Here is a 20,692-nt window from a genome sequence, read left to right as displayed (position 1 = left end):
GGTGGTGTAGCAGCTTGGCCTTTGGGGAAGGGTGCTCCAAGATGCGAACAATACCGAACTATTGTAGAAGGATTACTGCGTCCTCCTGCAGTGTACCTTCTATGCTGTGACGCACACCATGTCATGCCAGCCAGTTACTATCCTGCAGGTCCTGGTACCAATTTCCTTTCAACATTCATGCAGAACTGCTTCTGCCAGTCCAGTATTCCCTACAATACCCACATTCTGCATTCATTCGTGTTTGGTTGCCGAAGCTTGACGAAGAAAGTACAAATTTAACCGAAGTAAGAGCCAATGGTTGGCGCAAAAGAATCTGTGTGCTACCCTCAGTTCCCATGGTGCTGTGATCGCAGAACCTCACTCCCCTTTACTAATCTTCATGTAAAATTACAACTGCAAGCATCAAAATGCCACAGCTGGACTACTGGCCCATGTTTTGGACAACTGTGTTAGACATCCCACAAGTCAATGCGATATCTCAAGAAAAGTAACCTGGGGAAGTTGTCCCGTTGGTGAACAAAGTTTCAGGTATGCTGCTCAATATCATCAATAAAAAACTTTCATTTAATGCATGCTTCAGCCTGATGCAGACATTACCTTGGACGCCCAGATGACATTGCTAATGGCAGTGTCTTGTATACACATTATCCCTCAAGAGAAAAGTGTATATAACAGCTGTGTCTTACCAGTACTCGTGTACGGGGCAGAAACCTGGAGGCTTACGAAAAGGGTTCTACTTAAATTAACGAGCTATGGAAAGAAGAATGATGGGTGCAACGTTAAGGGATAAGAGCAGATTGGGTGAGGGAAGAAACGCGAGTTAATGGCATCTTAGTTGAAATCAAGAAAAAGAAATGGGCATGGGCAGTACATGTAATGAGGAGGGAAGATAACCGATGGTCATTAAGGGTTACGAATTGGATTCCAAGGGAAGGGAAGCATAGGAGGGGGCGGCAGAAAGTTAGGTGGGCGGATGAGATTAAGAAGTTTGCAGGGACAACATGGCCACAATTAGTACATGACCAGGGTAGTTGGAGAAGTATGGGAGAGGCCTTTACCCTGCAGTGGGCGTAACCAGGCTGATGATGATGATGATGTATACACAGCCAACATTCTACAGTAAAGCACTCGCTCTCTCAAGAACCATACTGTTGCAGGGAGAATCCTTCCTATGATTGCAGATTGGGGCACAAGACAAGGTCAGTGAAAAAAAAACACAAAGCATTAACTTCCAACAAGCATTCATTTCAAACGTGGTGTGTATGTGTTGACACATTACGATGCTCACACAAGGACGTTGCAGGCACTTGAGATTACCACAGATCCATTGGTACTTGACAGACATAAGGAAAGCAAACTTCTGAGATACAAGAACAGCAGTGGGCAGTGATCCTTTTTCAACTTTCCCACACCATGGACAAGCTTGGTTTGTCTGCATGTTTCTGGTAAAAATAGTAAAGGACGAGCTCTGCTCCTTGAAGATCATTTTCTTGCATAGTGCCGTTAAGGTTCAATTTTGCTATGAACGGGAGGTTTCATACAATTAAACATTTAAAATATTGTTTAGATTGCTTTTCTTAAAGGATTCTGTACTAATAAACACTTGGCCAAATTCAGGTTAATAGCATGGCACAGGAGTAAACTTCATGTACATCACGTTTGGAATGTAGGTTTGTTGCAAGTTCAGCACTTTGATTGTATGTTTATATCTATTTCTGTATTGTTTTTTTCTCTTCAGAGACAGTCAAGAGAAATGCACAATTTGCATGTGGGGAATTAATAGAAAGCAACCCTCGAAATGTGCTAGTGCCAGTCTTCAAAGACAACTAATCAAGCCATCCCTATTACTTTTTGTATGTTGAACCCAACTTCTTTCTCTTTCAGAATGTAAAATTATGAAAGGGAAAAACTGGCATCCACCTGAATTGTAGCACAATATTGCAAAGGAAACCCATACGGGTCTCTCAGAAAGAAAGCCTCGCAGTTGAAGAAAAATACGTCCTGGTCCGGGACTCGAACCTGGGACCAACGCCTTTCCGGAATGATCGCTCTACCATCTAGGCTAACCACAAGGCTAGCCAATTGCAGAGCGAGGGTGAATTAATCGACAACTCAAGGCACTGGGACACTGAATATGGCAAATCAGTTCTGCAAGGCCCATAAGGTGGAAGAAAGTGCATGAAACAATTCGTTGGATGCCCAAATTTTCTCTTTCATGTACTCTCCTCCACCTTGTGAGCTTCCCAGAACCGATTTGCCATATTCAGTGTCCCAGTGCCTCGAGTTGTCAATTAACATCATATGTAAATTTCATCAAAAATAAAAATGTGCTATTGGCTCATTTTGCTGAAATGTAGACATTGTGATTAACAATAAAATGTGTGGCTTGTCAATAAAGAACCTATGACACAAGACACCTGGCCTGAGATAGCATCATCTTGCAGTGGGACTGTTTACAGATGAACCATAAAATTACGAGTATGACAGACAGTTCATAACAGTCACCATAGCAAGAGCTATTTGCCACTTGTAAGCTTTCTTGCTCGTTCTAATGCTTACCTCAAAGAGCCTGGATGCACAGGCAAGTGAGGCTCTTCCAGGCTGCATAAATAACCAATACCTTTAAGACTAAATACGTTTAACATCAATTTACAATCTGGACAACAATCCTTACTAAAAGGGCTGAGGGTTAGACTTATTTTACTAATACATTTTCAATTAAACTTACGCTCGGTGATTTTTGATATACTGAATTTTCATTTAGTCTCATGGTCTTCTTATTTGCAATAGCAGTTATATGAATACTTTAAATGCACTCAAGCCATCACTACCACTGTGATGTCTCTGTGCCAATGGTGCGTGCATAGCCATGTTGGAGGTGACATGATCTGCCATGGGTGAGAGCCTTGCAAGAGCTGGTTACTTGTTTGATAAGGGCAGTATGTCTCCCGAGACGTGAGTGACACGTAGTCCATTGGGCAATAAAAACAAAGCCGAGTGTAACCACTGTCGTGGTCTGCCCAATCGGCCCAGCAGAAGAGCCATGGCAGCATTCTGCCTTCCACTGTTGGCATGAGTGCTGTGTACACAACACACACACAACACTAGCGTTTCTGCTGACCAGCTGGGTGCGGACATTCGTCCGAGTGGAACACGCAGCAAAGATCAAGTTAAATGGACTAGTGACACCGCACGTCACAGCAGCATTGAGAGATGCCTGGTAGCTGCCAGGGCTTGCATATCCTTAGAACACCATCCGAGGAACTTGAGCATTAAACATGACAAATTAAGCGTGACGTGATAAATTTCGCAACCACTATTAGTGCTATGCCATTCCCAGAAAACTGCACTTTTCTTCTCAGAACTGCAATTGTGATGACCAATATCACTGTAGTTTGCTTTTCAGAAGGAGTAGCTTCATGGGGCACACTGAGACAAATAGTTTTTTTACATGTTTGGTATCTATAACTAGGATTTTCCTCTTTGTTGCTGTAAATTTCAGATCACTCTGGCATTCCAATACTGTTTACAGTAACTAAAAGCATGAAATTATATTTTACGAAAGAACAACACAACTTAGTATATAAATAAATATGAGAAATTAAGGCATGCAAATTCGATGAATTTGTATCTACAGACAAAACGCTTTAAAAGCAAGCCACCCTCCACTCTTAAATGACAGCGAGAATCCTTCTCTTCCAATACAAAGTCAAGCTCAATACAATTTACATAACATCAATTTATTTCGTCACGTAGTGCTTAACAAGCAACATTCTTCAATGTCTTCTAAATGCAACAAAAGAAAAAGCACTTTTTTTTCTTTCTGAAGGCATTGTTAAATGCTGAATGAAAGTGGCCAACAAGACCATTCAGGAACGCTTAGTTGAGCTGCCCTGTAATAGTTTCCAGCAACACACACCCGTATCTGCAAAAGATTGAAAAGCCATTGGTATACAATATGTAAAGACACTGCTGTCAACATTTTGAGATACCATTTATGGCCTTATTGAAGGTAGAGTATGAATACTGCCGCAGAGAAGCACATAAGAAATGAGTTGGGATGCGTATCGCATGGATACTGTGTAACACTTCATATATCTGTTCAAGTAAGAGTCTGAACAAGTCGGTGCATTGTGTAGAGCCTATTTCTCTTAACTTCCCCTCGCCCTACATCAAGACTAAGTTTCCATATTCACATGTAAACATCACCTGGAAATTATGTTTCTTTTGGAATGTTGCCTGATGGCAGAGCTTCATGCAAACAGTAATTTGCAAATTGTTTCTTACAAAAATTACTAGGGCGAGCTTTGGCGCTGGTGTCTACGAGAGCTGCAAGTATGGCAGTTCAGCCAGTGTAACGGTGGGTATCTCGCATGGATTTCCCAAAGCTTTGTCCTTCTGTATTCAAATAGCTTTGCAACTTGGCAAATGGATCATCTTCAGAAAAATACTGCTTATAAACTCAACCGCTTGCAATTTGCATGTGAGCAGAAATTTCTTGCCTTATGCATTTAGAAACATATGATTGCTTGAAATTGAGAAAGACAAAACTATAATAATGCCACAGGAACATCTCAAGCCACGAGAAGGAAGACTGGACAAAATTCATGTGCTGCCCATGATGGCCATGGTGTAGCCGAACGACTGCAGTGCCAGAACTCCCTCTAGTAATTTCTGCAGGAAACTCTATGGTAATTTGAGATCATAAGTTGAAGGGATACTGCATGATGCCAACCCTATTCCCAGAGGGCTATCCTGACGGGCACGAGTTCTTTTAACCAAGACCTGAGCAGAATGCACCATGACGGATGCCGCAGTCACCTTATGAAAGTAGTGCGACAACACATTGACCCTAACTGCTTGCAGTCACCTCTGCAAGTAAAACAGGCAACTGACTGAAGACAGGTAACTAACTCCAAATGTGCATCACCTCCCATGGGAATCTTTAGCACAAAGGACATTCTGGGACATGTAGCTACCTAGAGCAATGGTATCCTTCAATGAAGGGGTCCTGCCATGAGCTAATGTTAAAGAGACTCGTAACTCACTATAGGGTGTCGCACTACTGCACAACCCAGATCTTCGGATGTACCATTGCATCAGAGGTCTGCGCGCAGCTCTTGCCATCTAGCAGTGGCACGGGGAAGTACGCAGCATGCAAAAATTAGCAGATGCACGCACGCGGCACTGAACGCGATTGCTTCTCCAATGGATTTTTTTTTTCAGGGGGTGGGGGGGGGGGGGGGCTGCCAAGTTGGGGGTGTGGCCCTTAGATGGGCCTATATGGTAAACCTTGAGCTAGCATTTTAAATAACACTATACTATTCTCTTTCTGTTACCATGCAAGTCTTCTTACTATGCACTTTCCTACATAAACAGTAGGTGAAATAACTTGATCAAGCACCAGCTGAAAACAATTTACATCTTGTGTAATACAACATGCTAACACAGTACAGAAAACAAAAATTCAACAGCTAAATGAGTGCAAGACAATAGTGCAACACAAAGCGACTTACTGAAGAGGATGCCACTATGCAAATATTTATAAAAACCAATGGTCACATAGGTCAAGGACATCACAGGAGAGTATATAAATGTATTCCAAAGGAACAACTAACTTTACGTCTACACGTAACAGTGCAAAGGAAAAGCAAAAAAAAATAAAAAAATAAAAATTCACTGACGATTACGATACTCCCTAATGCGAAATTTGAGCACAGCTCCAAACGTGTTTTCATTTTGCATTATGATGAGGCAAAGAATTTGAGAGAGACATGTAGCAGAGTTGGCAATCGTCAAAAACCTGATCAGCAAGTCAAGCACGTCAGCTTTTATACTACTTTTTACTGGAGGTTCCAGTGTAATCACTGGTGCCGCTTGGCTTCCAGAAAGTATACTACCTAATCTCTGTCGTACATACAATCAGATTACAAAACAACCGCAAACCATAACAATCGAAACAAGCGTGAATGAGACCAAACCAAGCAAACTAAACAAGCGCGAGCAAGAGCTGACGCGAGCAGATTACAGTATGAAACGAGCGATCTGGCTGAGACCGGATACGAATACGCATTGAGCAGTGGGGCAGATCTGCATGAAACCACTTTCCCGCAGGCACGTCACTGAAGGGGCCGCTTTCATTGGTCTTCGCCACTTGCAGTTTACGTCTTTTCTCTGCCGCTCCGCGTTTCCTCTTTCATCTTTCGCTGTTGTGCTTGTTCGCTCGGTTACGCCGCCGCCGCTCATCGCAGGAACGGGCTATTAAGAGCTGCACTCTAAAATGCATGCTCAGGCCTACAACCTTTTGTGTTTCATGTTCTCTGACAGTTTAACTTCAGCATTAGCTGTCTTCTTTTCTATTTTCTTAGGTACCATATACAGCCTTCATCAAAACAAAAAAGCCCATGCATGCATAACCACAGCTGATTTCAGGCTGTCAAGTCAGCCTCTTGTTGCATCTGGACTGCTTGAAGCGCTGGTGATGTGGGCAATTCAGACATTTCTTCTAGTTCTGCGAAGTCAAATTAACAAGCTTCAACTGTATTCTTCTGTTCTTTAGTTAGCTCTGCACTTTACCACTACGATCATAATTAGTGGTACCAATTAAAAAACAGTCAACTCTAATGAGTGAACAGAAACATATATTTCAGCACTTGAGTGTCCTCGCAAAAGCTTGTGCTAATTGCAGCAGCACCTAGGCACCTTAAGCCAGGTACCTCTTTTCACCCTTGAGATCGTTGGCCCATAGCACCAGGCTTGGTGACTGACCTCCCTCAGTCTTTCGAGCTGTTGACTGCAAATCCTAGATCCTTCATTTAAGCTGCAGCTACATTAAGGCCTCTCCTGCTGCAATGCATCATTATTTGTGTCACTTGTGGCTGGATGTGGCATTCACATACTTTCGTCACTGGGATGGGTGTAGCACTTTCATGTGGCAGTTGCAGGTGTGAGGAGTCTACAGAACATCCTTGCGTCTGTACCCGCCATGATGACAATCAACTTTATCTCCATATCATGCTATATAACCTGGACTCAAGATCATTATCGGTGACAAAGGTCCTTGTACTGTGGCTATATGTGTAGCAGGCTCAAAGAGCGACGCATGCACTGCTGCAGTCCCTGAAGTCAACAGAGCTTGGTGAACGGCAGTAGTTTCTATGTGCACTTCTGGATGAACCCACCCTTGGTGTTCTCTTTTCATCCCTTAACTCCCTTTCCCCTGCACAGGGTAGCAAACCAAACGTGTGTATAGTTGACCTCCCTGCCTTTCTCTTTTTCTCTCTCCTGTTCACCCAATGGAACTCACTAATTGGATTAGGCAGCAATGAAATATAATGAAGCTAGCAGTGATGCTAATGGTAAGATTAAATGGGAGGATAGCGATCAATCAATGTGCCTAAGCTGCCCGTTCCTGTTCCAACTAGGGTGTGCATCATTTTGCTCCAATGCACTGTGGGTGCACTAATAGTAGTATAGCTTCAATGGCCCTCAACAGGGCAGTGCTGGGATTGGATGCTAAACAGAGCCCCCCAAAAAAACGCATAGGTGCCAGAACAAAAATTTTAGACAATGGTTTTGAGTACACAAACCCAGAGCTGTACTCTGGATCAATCACTTCCAGCAAACGGTAATTGGTTAAATCAGCAGCCAGAATGCCCATCACTCTAGTGATGGGCATCTGTCTGTTGACAACACGATGTGAACAAGGCATGATGGTGATAAGGCAGATTTGTTTTCACTTATCAACATGCAGATTTCGCTGGGTAACTAAAGAAAGTACTGGGACCATTATTTGGTGCTTCGATGGCTTTTGATATCAGCCTCACAGGCCCGTTGAGCCGAAACCACCTTCACCTCGCTCAGTCTCATCCAGGCTCTGGAAGAAACAGTAGCAAAAGGGACATGAAACATTCTGATGCAGCACTGTATTTAAATGTACCAAGAAAATAAAATGGTAGCCAGTGTTCCTTGGCAGTGGCTAGACATAAAAAATTATGGTGAGACCTGCACAACTTTTGGCAGCTACACATCACACACAACAAACAACTGCCAATATCACTGAACTTCAACCTGTTTCTGGCTCTAAACTGTTTCAAATTAGCACACTGTGAAGCAAGAATGCCTGTTCGGCACAAAATCATTTTCATCAGCTTCTTCACCCAGAGCAGAACAGACACGAACCGCACTGCTAGCAATAAAATTGAAAAGAAAAGGCAGGAGGTGGCGGGGTTGTGATTTGGAACATTCTTTAGGGGAGTTGGAACTGGACTGTAATTAAAGTGGTGCAAAAAAAGAAGGAACACTTCCGTATTTAAAATGTCCACAGTTCAAGTGGCCATAAAAGGAGTGGCGAGAATAAATGTAGTTACACAGAGGGCACATGACTGGCAAAATTTTCCTAGGCTGTGCAACACTAATAACAAAGAATGGATAGTATCCTACAGGGAAAGAGCCTCAGACAGCCCTTGTTGCCTTATGCTGCTCAATGATACAAATTTGTACATCTGGTGACAGGTTTCATTACAAATATCGACGAGATGCTGATAGAAAACCTACACAAATAAATGCTCTTCTAGATCAGTACTTGCATTTGCCATATGTAAACTCGATTACTGCGCAGTCTTACACAACACAGCCTTTGTAGGCGTTGCAAGACATGAGCCAGCCATACAGATCAACTCACCTTACACTCGACAAGCTCAGGGTATGTGATGCGCTCGCAGATGAACTGTGCAATGCGATCCCCCCGGGCAACTACAAGGAGAGAGCACCATGCCAAAGTAAAACACATCATCATCTAAAGATGATTTTTTAAAATTGTTAAAAGAAAAAATTCAACTTTTCTACTTGCAGCATCGCAATTAAGAAGTTACACCAACTTTTTCTTGAGACAGTAATAGTGGCCTTCCTGTAATCAGTTGCAGAGCATGCACATTGGCACAAATGATTCCAGCTACATTTGGGAACAACTGCACTAATGTAAGGACTAAAGGGGCTCAGTAATAACCACTGCACCGACCCAATTCTGCGTACCTTGCACAAGGAGAGAGAGAGAACTAAACTTTTATTTTCCAAACCGGTAAACCGAGTCAGAACCCGGTTCACCCTAGGTGGGAGGATTCCTTATTCCAAGAACCTTCTGGCTTGGGCTGCCTCCTTGGCCCGGGCGACGAGACTGCGTTGGTCGTCCAGGTCATCGGAGGAAAGCTTGGCCTCCCACGTTTCAGTTATCGTATGGATCTGCGGTGAGTTGGGGCGCTCTTTTTGTGCTTCTATGGGGCAGCTTTCTTTGGAGTCGTCTTGTGGAGCTTGTGAGGTAGGGCCTGCGGATGTGTCACGCAGAGGCCAATCCTGGACCATGTGTTGCAGGGTGTCTGGGATGTCGCAATAAGGGAATGTGTACGAGTACTGTGTAGGATACAGCCTGTGCATGATTATTCCGTGCACGTAGGTGTTGGTCTGTAGGCGGCACAGGATCGGGTTCGCTATAGTTAGGTGGTCTTCCTCGTTTCCGTGCTCTCAGGACGAGAAGCTCCGACTTTTTGGGTGCGCATTGGAGACCGCAGTCTCAGAGGTATCTTTCGATAGTATCGACGGCTTCTTGTAGATTGCGTTCTTGTTGTCCAGTAGTAGGTGCTTTGGTCCAGAGCGCGACGTCGTCGGCGTAAAGGGCATGGCATAGGTTTGGGATGGCGTTCAGTTGTTTCGGTAGCTTGATCATTGCGATATTGAAAAGGAGGGGTGAAATAACTGATCCTTGTGGGGTTCCTTTGTTGGGTAGCCGAAATTTATCGCTGCGGAGGTTGCAGACGCCTACTGTTGCTGTTCGGTGTGTCAGAAAGCTGCTGATGTAGTTATAGATCCGGACTCCACAGCCTGCATCTTCGAGGTTGCGGAGAATGGCTTCGTGGCTCATGTTATCGAATGCGCTCTTTAAGTCGATTGCCAGGATTGATGATTTGCGTCTGTGATCTAGGTAATCAAGCAAGTCTTTGAGGAGCAGGAGTACGTCCTGCATGGACAGATGCTGTCGGAATCCAAACACGGTGTGCAGCAAGTGTCCGTTGTCCTCGAGGTATGTTAACCGGTCGTGCACCATGTGCTCAAAGAGTTTGCCCATGCAAGATGTGAGGGAAATGGGACGTAGGTTTTCGATGCGAAGGGGTTTGTTGGGTTTGGGGATCATGGTGACCTTCGAATGCTTCCAGGCTGCTGGTAGGTCCCCCTTTTCCCAGCAGTCGTTGTAGTAATGTAGCAGTGCTGTAGTGGCAGATTGCGGGAGGTTGCGTAAGAGCTTATTAGTTATTCTGTCCTTGCCGGGACTGGTGTTTCTAGTGAGTTTGGCTAATGCTGCGTGGAGCTCTGCCTGGGTGAATGGTCGATCGAGATCTGGGTTTGGTGCACCGCCGTACGTCTTTGCGCTCGCTGATGAAGTGGACTTGTCGCTGCTAAGTTTTTGCTGAAGCTTACGAAGGAGATCATCCTCCGATCCAGCATGATTGCGGATCAGTCTACGGAGATCTTGCCTCTGTTGTGTTTTGGTGCGATCGGTAGCTAAGAGAGCGCGTAGGAGATGCCAGGTTTTCTTGGTGCTGAGTGTCCCTTGTATGCTGTCACAAAAGGTGTGCCAATTTTGCCTGCTAAGTTGCTCCGCGTAATCTTGGGCCTGTATGGTGAGGAGGGCGATTCGTTGCTTAAGTTTTCTATTGAGCTTTTGTCTCTTCCACCTCTTCAGGAGGCTTTTGGCCTCCCAGAGATGAAGGAGATGCGGGTCGACTGCGGGGGTGTTGGTGCTTAGCTGGATGCTCTTGGTGTGATTTTCTGCGGTGATGAGAAGGCCCTTGAGCCAATGGTCAATGTCCTCGATTGTTGTGTTGCCGCTGAGGTTGTCTCTGAAGGACTTCCAGTCTGTTAGTCGAGCAACTCCAGTCTTGGTTGGTTTCCGGTTATGCGCGATGTCAAGTTGGATAATGTGGTGGTCGCTTCCGAGCGTCGACTCCACTCGGCCCAGTGGACGTTCGCTGTGAACGTAAGGTCCGGGTTTGTGTCCCTGGAGACACTGTACCCGACTCTCGTGGCCTGCAATGGGTCGTTCCAAAGGGTCAGCCTGTGGTGTTGAGCAGTGTTGTGCAGTCGCGCTCCCATCTTGGTGGTGTTTGGATAAGCCCATGCTGTATGTGGGGCGTTGAAATCTCCCATTATAACAACTTGATGGCCTTTCGGGCGTTTCCTGAGTTCACGGACAAATTGGTCGAATTCCAGAAGTTGATCACGAGGATGGCTGTATGTGCTGGCGATAAAGAGGCTTTGCTGCATTTTTCTGTCTGGTATGATCTCCACTAGGGTGTGCTCGATGGGGATGTCTTCTATTTCGTGTTCCTGCATTGTGAGAGTTTTCTTGGTAAGGATGGCTGTGTGTTGAGTTTGTGCATGAGCGGTGTATCCTTGAAGTCGGACGTTGTGGGTATTGGTTTCCTGTAGGGCAATTACATCAGGGTGGTCCAGCTTGACGAGTTCTTGTAGGTTTGCATACCGGGGACGGAAGGATCGACAGTTCCATTGCCAGATGCGTAGAGTATTTTGCGGGCTCTTGGTTGTGGTTTTAGGTGTCGCCATCATGAGGCTCTTCAGCTTCACAGACAGTTTCATGGTTGGGTAAGATCGAGCGGGAGGCATTGCGACTGTTCGTGCGAGCCTTCTTTCTACCCTGCTCGGTCGCGTTGAGAAGGCTGTCGAGGTAGGACTTGGTGACATAATTGTTCTTTGCGTGTGCTATGAAATTGTTGACCTGGGCTGTTAGGCCGGTAACCTGGCTTGTGAGAGTGGCGACTTGATTTGTGAGGGTGGTGACTTGGGTGTTAAGGGTCGCAATCTTCTCTACAATAGGTTTGGTGATGTTTTCAATCAGGGCAAGGATGTTCTTTGTGAAGACGTCCTCGAAAGCCTGGAGGTGCTTTTGAACTCTAGCTTCGATACAAGGAAATGAAAAATTTTCTATGCAAATCGCTGCATGTAAGTGAACCAGTATTATCATCATCCCCGATAGTATTTTGGGACTGTCCTAAATTGTGGTAAATTACTCTGGTCCCAACTCAAGTGAAGCTGCCATTGCACTTCAGTAACACGAAAACGCACTGTGGTGGCGATGCTTGACCGTGGTAAACAGTTTGCAAGGCAAAATGTTAGTAGTCGGCTCTCTTACATGACCTGTAAGTAAACTTAGGCTTTGTTTATTTAGGTACCCTCACTAATAAATGTAATACAAAGATACGGCACTTTTGCACACAAACTGCATGTTACAGCAGTGCCCTTGTAGGCCACAAGGCCATCGGAAAGCCATCATGAGCCTATTTAAGGTTTACTGCAGGACGATGGCCTTTCACGGCAACCTCCAGCTATACTCATCTTGTGCCAGTCAACTTACACCTCATGCTGCAAATTTTATGACCTCATCACACCATTTTGATCCTACCACCATTACTCAACTGCATTTTCCCTTATCTTGGCACCCATTTGTTTTTTACACTAACAGACCACCGGCTATCTGCTCTATACATTAGACGACCTGCCTAACTGCACTTCTTCCTCAACTTGATGTTATGCCTGTCACTTTCCATATCATTGTCTGCTGCACGGTCGTTAGAGTGCAAAAAGATTGCTATACACAGTGGTGCAATCGATGCTGCGCAGGTTCCTTGTCTTATAAATAAAAGAGCCAGCAAAACGATATTGTTAAACCTCGATATAACGAACTTCTTCTCCAAAGAACATTTATTCTCAATCTCAATAAGTATAGCAAAGTGTGTTTATACAAGATTTCAATATAACAAAATTTCATTGCCACCGTGAAGCAATTCCGAGGCAATAAATGGAAGTTGTCACGGACACAGATTGTCAAATGGTGGAATTACATCTGACTGCTTGCGAGCGAACCTCTCAAATAGCACACCACGTGACAAGGAGCGGCCGCTAAAGCGGAAAAGTGTCTTCGCCAGTATTGGTGAATTCAGCTGGTTATGACCAACAAAATTTCACATCACGCGCCACGCGATTTTGGCGGTCACAACTGGCGAGTCTGGAGTCAGCACGGCACATTAAATTTTCATATCAACACATTCTACACCGCATATTTCCGAACATGCACTAGCGCCAGACTTGGTATTTTTGGTGTGACCAATTCTTTCTGCCTCACGTCACAATAACAGCGATAAGCAGGAGTAGTCGTATATATAGTACAAAATGCAAGACACTCTCATCGTCTATAAAGTTCAAATGTGATAAGATAATTTTGCACCACATGCACCGGATGGTGTGGGTGCAAAAGAAAGTGTGCAAGGGTCAGCAGGGAAGGATGGTGGCTTGATGTGTGCCGCCTTCCCGAGCGTCTTCCTGAGTGAGAGGGCGAGCATCGTCCCTTTGCGGGCAACGCTATCAGCGCGGCGGCGGTGTGGATGCGAGAGCTTCACAGACTTCACTTGTACTGTCGATGTGAAGATGTCGTTGACACGGCATGAAACCGTATCTTTGATCACTAGCTCTCAAATGCAACAAAATGTTTTTTTTTTTCCTTCATTAAATTTAGCTTATTCCGATTGCCCAATTCAGGAAATTTTAGGGCCCCTTCCACGCAAGAAAAATATGCAGGCGACTGTACTTATTTGCAAAAGGTTGAATTTTGATATATAACAAAATTTTAATACTGTAACGATGTAAAGTGCCAATTTTACAGACTTCATTATATGAAGTTTTAACTGTGGTAAGTCAGGCTAGACTGGTAATGTTCTCTATCAGTAGTCGCAGCACCTTCGCTCAGTGAAAAAAAGATGGCTTTTCTGCAGTGAAAATGATGGCCTAACTTCTGTTTTTACAAGGGCAAATCAGAAAGCTTTAGCCCTTATTTTTTAATAGCCAAAATAAGATACATACAGGTAATTACAAATTACATACTATTCTACATGCAGTAAAACCTCGTTAAACCGTACCCGCTTAAGCAGTAGTTTCGTTTTAAAAGTAGTAAAGTCAAATCACCGACTCAGCGGCCATTGAAAATAATGCATTTTGTATCCGCATAAACCGTACTAGCTTATTGCGTATGTATCGGTTAACACACAGTGCTTGCGCTTTTCATAGCGCACTCATGGCGGCAGGTCAGCCAGGCAGAAGAACGAGTCTCAGAGTTCAGAATGGCCTCCAAGCGCAAATGCAGAGGGTGCTGGGAAGGGTGAAGCCACAATAACATCACTGTCATTTCGGCACCTTGCCAGAGAGCGTTGCGGCTGGCTAGTGGTGGCCTATGTTGTGGCGTCACACAAGCTAGGACAAAAACAGGGTGCTCACCATAAAAGAAAAATTGGACATCGTTCATGGTATTGAACGTGGCACGAAGTCGCCGCTGGCACGTGAGAGGGATCTACCGTTGACTATGATGTATGGCATTTGGAATGCGAAGGAGAAGATGCTCGGCAGTGCTGCTGGGACCGCAAAAAGATGTCGGCTATGAGGTTCAACTTTTCCCCATTGTTGCCTCTGTTATTGCCGAAGGGTCGCCTAACAACAATGATGACGACGACACGGAAAGCGATAGCACGAGTGATTCAGGCCCGACAGTGGTAGAAGCTGAAAGTTATGTCAGCCTCATGAGGGTGTTTGCTGAGAAGAGGGAGCTGGCGGAAAAGCTTGCTCGCAGCTTAAGGAAGTTTGAGGCCACTGTCGTTGCTGCTAGGCCGACACGGCATCAAACTAAAATAAAAGACTTTTGTCGCGCAAAATGAATAAATACTGCATGTTTTTTACCCTTTTATCGCACTCTCTCCGAGTTCCGTTTTTGAGAGGTAAGTTGGCGATCTCACGCTATTTTGGTTAAGCAGTATTAACTTTTAGTAAATACTTTTGCCGAGCTCCGGCCAGCTACGGTTTAACGAGGCTTCACTGTACCTTACACTATTTTTCTATATAGTCCCCACACCGGTTCAGACATTTGTCCCACTGCAGCAATAAATTTCGAGATGCCTCTGTGGTAAAATTTGTCCGGCTGACTGCAGAATTACTGTCAGACTGCTTTCCTGGCTTCGCCGTTGCACGTGAATCCCTGTCCCGCCAGGAACTTGTTCAGCAGACCAAAAATACTGGAAATCACTAGGGGCAAGGTCCAGACTGTATGGTGGGTGGTCCAGACTCTCCCAGTGAAATGACCGGAGCTTGTCGGCGGTTCCGATTACCACATGCGGCCTCGCATTGACATGCAATTCTTCACGACATTTTGCGAACTCACACCACCACCACCTCACACTTCTCAATGCGAGACTCCTTTCCCCATACGTGGGCAGCATTTCCCTGTGGATTTCGATGGGTGTTCGTCCCTTGCTACATAGAAAACCAATCGGACTTCGTTGCTCGCATGCCGTGGACGCGTGAAGCACAACAGCCATCTTCAACAACTCACAGAAGTGCCGTGCCATGGAGAAAGGTCTACAACTGGGAATGGATATGCAAAAAAATAGAGGGAAAGATTCGCCCTCGTAAATTTTGTACCCAGACAACAGCACAGATGACATCACTGTGACATGGATTTTAGATGCATTTTTAACATATATTTATGTCATTTTCGTTAAAAACAAAAGAAATTTACAAGAGTTGCCAGGGCCAAGATTTCTTTACATAAGAATGCAATATAACGTCTTTTTATCAAGGATCAACTAGCCATGGATAGACTTTGACCAGGTTTATGACGTCATGAGAAGGTAGTCTGTAGGCGGTGTTTCCACACATCAGCACCTCCTTTTAAGTATACTAGTTGTGTTGAAGCAATGCCATGAGCACACCATGATCACTAAAGTGATCCGTCACTAAAGTGTTACCCAGAGCGCTTGCATACAGGCGTGAAGTGGAGTAGGCCCATTCTGCTTACAAAGAACATCCCAAGTGCCTACCTGTGAAGTCAGTTTTGCCAAGGTTGAAGAGCATCACGCCCAGGTTGCCCCGATAGTCTGCATCCACCACGCCAGCTGCACCAAAGACAACAGATGCGTTCAATGAGTCAATACTGGCAGGATTCCAACTGATACTGCTGTTGTAGCTTTCCAGACGTGTGTTAGCTAAGTACTGCAGCACTTGCACCTTTCTTGAGCTCCACATAACCTGTCAAAGAATACCATTACTAGCTTTGATTAGACTGGAGCACAGGCTTCAGCCATTTAGGCAATACATCTTGAATAATGCAGCACAGGATGAACATGGAGAGAACAGTATAACATATACTTAGTGCTAAGTGGAATGCAATTAAACATTACAATGATTAATGCATCTTGCATGTCTACGAAGAACGCTTTCACAAGGTCTCAAACAAGTTTTTTTTTCAAATAGTGAGCACAAATTTTAGTAATTACCTGAAAACATCACCCACGAAAGCACTACAGCATCATTCATCTTCGCAGTGAGAACTTTTAATACGGTGTGCATGTCTTATTCTCATTGTTTTTGTTTGTATAATTTTTTTCCTGGTGCTACTTAAACTGAATGAAAATGAAAGACCACTCCACAAGTTAAAATTATGGCACCCTTGGAGTGAAAACTTGAGGTCCTACCCCTTCTCACAAAGGTATTTATCTTCAAGTTTCCCATGAATTATACTATATACTATATATATATTTCAGGAAATACCTATTCCTCCAGTACAAAACTCACCCCACACACCACACTGCCTCTTCCAACATAAAGAATAGCACATCACAACTTGAATTCTTGTCCCGAGCATGTAGGCAAACAAATACAGAAAATTGTTAAGTGTGCAGTTGATTTAGGCTGGAGTGCTTTCTAAAAGCTTTCTGCAGATGTAGTTTTCACCTTGTGCCATTTGTTTCTCCAGTGAGTGTCTTATATACTGCATAATCTTATGCCACTAAAATGAGCACCACGAATATCATGGGTGCTCAGCAAATTAAAGGGGCTCTGAAATACTTTTCTAACTAATCACAAAATGGTCTCACTATTAAAGGATATCGCCTCACGAATCTTATGCCGGGAAAAATTTTCTAATGTTTCAATTATACGTAGGGTTATCACTCCGATACCTGGCTTTCTCTCTCCATTGATCTCCGCTAGCGTGCTGGAAGCTACACAGTTGAGAAGCTAAGAGGACTAAGCACTTGCCAAAGTTTAGTGTCGCGGCGGCAAAAGGGCTCATCACGAGCTACGTGGCAGCCACAGTGGGCTACGCTATGCAACATGCCGCAGCTATCTCGGAGGCCACATGCAGCAGACACAACAATGTGCAGTACAAGATAACATAATTTTCTGCCTTTCCAAGATTGCAGACACACATATTTCTCATTTATTTAACTCAATATTAACAGCTATGTATTGCTGAGAATGCTCTCGCGATCACAAAATCTGCCAGTAGCGTTGGTAGGCCAGCTGCCTTCGATGACGCTGCATGACGATACTACTGCAGAAGCGAGAGCAAGTGATTGTTCACTGTGTTTGACAGTAGATTGTAAATCCCCTGTTGCATGCGGTGCAGTAACATTTGGCTCACATGTTCACAGCAGCCTTTATAACAGATCAGCAATGTTTTCTTATTATGTTCAAAAAATGTTTCACGACCCCTTCAAAAGGTGAATGCTGAATCCAGGGTGTCTACTAGGTTGGCATTTTCGAATTCCTTGCCTTTCCCAGGTTCTTCCCGAATATTTTTATGAAGATTCCCTGAAAGTCCTATGATACTGGCAGTTCAAATTCAATAAAAGATGGTGGCTTAAAGCTTGCCAAATTACTGCCAGCCCATAATTTTGAGCTACGTGCTACCGGTAAGCTATCAGTCAGCTGGAATGCACTATCAGATCTGAATGAATGATGTGTTTAATGCATGTTCCAACCACTCAACGAGGCTCACACACACAAAACCAGCAGACACCATATCTGCAGATTGCGTATACTATTCGGTTGAAACCATCACTCTCTTCTGCCACGCCACAATGTTCGCCACAGCCACTGTAGGTACCAATTTCCTTGATTCAAACCAACCGAGCTGAAAATTCCTTTTTTTTCTCCTGAATTTTCAAGAACTTACGTATTCCCTGAGAATTCCCGGTTTTTCCTGATGGCAGACACCCTGTGAATCAGTGGGTTGTTAGGTTATGCTTATGGAACCTTGCAACATTCGTTTTATGCCATGACATAGTCACATAGAAAATCACAAGTGAAGGGAATTACCCATTTTTTTTGCAGTTCAAACAGCTCACAATTAGCCCTTCCTTGGAATCAATCCTAAGGTGCAATGGCAACCATACTCTGTTGTGCCCTATTGCCTGTTATGATAAGTAAAGCCTTATACAAAAAGCATGCCCTTCTCCAGCAAACAGCACTCCAGAAGACAGCAACAGTGATCTAAGTATGCAAGAAAATTTGATTAAATTAGCCAAACTGCATTTCAGTTAGTGTTGAAATGTTACGTAATTAGCTCTTTTACCATCAGTAGTCGGCCACAATTCGGCTATAAGGACATTACAGGGCATGGGAGCAAGTAACACATTTTCATCTCAGCGGCACCAATCCTGTCCTAAACTTACATAATTTTCCCCCGAACGCTCTGTTCTCAGCAGGAGTGACACTCTGGGGCACCATCTTTAACTCTAGATGGACTTATTTCCTTTTAATGCCACTTTACATTAGATGATATGCAAAGGGCTCTGTGAACAAAATGGCATGAGCAAAGCAGTGCTGTTAGCACATTCAGCAGCCTATGTGCTGTATATTTGCTCAGCAACCTTCCACTCATTGCCAAAGTAATGTAGTTCTGAATCTACAACCAACCTACACATATTTTGTTAACTTGCCATACGTCAGACATGGTCATGAACAAGAAGGCACCAGTAAACAGAGCAGCACTGACCGCCCACATCAATTCCATGTTTGGCAGCCAGGCCCGAGCGTGGTGCGACACGCCCATAGCAGCCCTCAGGGACAGCGACTTGTATGTCAGTGAGGCAGACGCAGCGGCCACCAGCAGGCACCTGGTAATCGTATGCACTGCAAAAGGTACGTAAAGAGCTTGTGAGTACATAGGACACTAATATGCACTTCTTACAAGTGGATGACTCCCTACGACCTCAAAAGAGAAGAAACAAATTGCAAGGTAAGAACGGTAGTGACATACAGTTCCCTATGTATTAGAGAGAGTGATACAAAGGAAAGGTAGGGAGGTGAGCCAAAGCTGTGTCCTGTTGGCTACCCTACACTTGGGGAGGAGAAAAGGTACGAAAAATAAAGATGCAGTGAGTGTGAAAACATTCGCAGAGGAAGGTTCACTGGCAGTCAAGTGTTTGTACAGTCCAATCTCCTATGTATCAGTGTACCAATGGTGCAAGGAGGCTTGCTGTGACTTCTAACTTGAACATACAAGGAAAGACACTGTCAACAGATACTATTGCACACTTTTAAGTAATATTTCGAACAAATATGCCTAATGAAATAGCTACACTTAAAGGCCGTCGCTATGGCTCATAGTAACAGCGCCGTGCAAACAAGCAGATGCGGGCTGCAGCAAAGAGGGGACCATGGGATACGAATTTCTTTCGTGTGCACGCGATAGGCTTGTAACATTGGCTGCCAAAGCTCGGAAAAGGTAGGTTCGAACGTAGTAATACGACCTGCAGGCAAGGATAGTTTAAAAGACAAAAATACTACTGAAGTTGCTCGCTGTTCATCTTGAATTAAGATTCCGAAATTTGTCGGTTTTACGAATGAGCCTTCTTCGCGTCAGTCTCTCGAGATTTGAGGTGCACGCAATCGGCACCACTACGAAAATTATTAAAACGCGCTTTTTGTTTATATTCTTGTTGGCTTTCAGTCAGCAGTTGAACTGCAAGAACTCCTTCGCCGAATGTCCGAGCGGCCTTCGTTATCAATATATCGGCCGCGGTCGTGAGCTGTGGACGATAAAAAAAAAATACAACCGAGCAAAGGGAGCCCTTGTATTTATCAGCACGCGTGATCGACAGCCACTGCCGAACATGCGCGAGCTGATTAAAGCTTATCAGTACCGTATCAGCCAAAAACAATAGGCGAGCGCAATCACAGGCAATGCAGTGGCTAATCAGGCGGGTCTGGCGTTCTGATAAAAGATCGGCTGCTACACAAATGCAGTATACCGCGTTTTTAAGTACACAAGAGGCAATTGTGGGAGCTGGTGAAGTCGTGAGTCCTTCACCTGTACAGATCGAAGCCAGCAGCAGCGAGTGAGCCCCTCGTCGGCGCGCGTGCGTGCTCCGTGAGCCGGACAAATTTCAGCTTCGGGAATTCCCCGGACATTGTGGAATGTGCTTTTCTGTACTGGAGCGACCGCTCGAATAAAGCACTGGCGCGCACAAGCTTGTGGCCTTTACAGTACGACAGGAAAATGCGTTCTACACTGCCGCAATCTGTCAGAAACAGTCGACACTGGACAAAAGCGCTGGTAAATTGCATATCGTGAAAATTTTCCCGCCAAATTAACGGTGTGATGACGATGATGCTTCGTCAACTACTTTTTCCCTACTTTTTCACATCACTTAGCCGTGACTAGTAATATATCTTGTACTTAGTGGAGGGTGAAATTTCACTCTTCCCGTGATTCCAATCAGATAAATAACCAATCAGATAAACTCTGTTTGGTTATTTCTTGCCGCCTTAAGTGCATTTTTCCTCCACTGTTCCA

The 20,692-nt window shown here is 44.5% G+C and overlaps 1 protein-coding gene across 1 annotated transcript; it reads right to left on the bottom strand.

The window, feature by feature from the left end:
• Window positions 1–3,719: 3,719 nt before the first annotated feature.
• dUTPase (Deoxyuridine triphosphatase) lies at window positions 3,720–20,533 on the bottom strand. Its single transcript, XM_050178870.2, has 6 exons — window positions 20,207–20,533; window positions 18,890–19,026; window positions 15,930–16,004; window positions 8,684–8,754; window positions 7,787–7,876; window positions 3,720–3,925 (listed from the first exon to the last, which is right to left on the bottom strand). The coding sequence occupies exons 1-5, from the start codon at window positions 20,461–20,463 to the stop codon at window positions 7,823–7,825; spliced, it is 594 nt and encodes a 197-aa protein (XP_050034827.1). The 5' UTR covers window positions 20,464–20,533; the 3' UTR covers window positions 3,720–3,925; window positions 7,787–7,822.
• Window positions 20,534–20,692: the final 159 nt, after the last annotated feature.

The sequence above is a fragment of the Dermacentor andersoni genome, chromosome 5 (genome assembly GCF_023375885.2).
Source record: "Dermacentor andersoni chromosome 5, qqDerAnde1_hic_scaffold, whole genome shotgun sequence".
Lineage (NCBI taxonomy): Eukaryota > Metazoa > Arthropoda > Arachnida > Ixodida > Ixodidae > Dermacentor > Dermacentor andersoni.
Note: the sequence above shows the minus strand (reverse complement) of the source record. Positions and strands in the feature narration are given on the sequence as shown.

Coding starts and splice junctions, on each gene's coding strand:
- dUTPase (XM_050178870.2), bottom strand. CDS start 20,463: ATGCAATTTACCAGCGCTTTTGTCCAGTGTCGACTGTTTCTGACAGAT. Junction 19,027..20,206: donor GCTGGCTTCGATCTGTACAG/GTGAAGGACTCA, acceptor TACCTTTTGCAG/TGCATACGATTACCAGGTGC. Junction 16,005..18,889: donor ACATGGAATTGATGTGGGCG/GTCAGTGCTGCT, acceptor TCTTTGGTGCAG/CTGGCGTGGTGGATGCAGAC.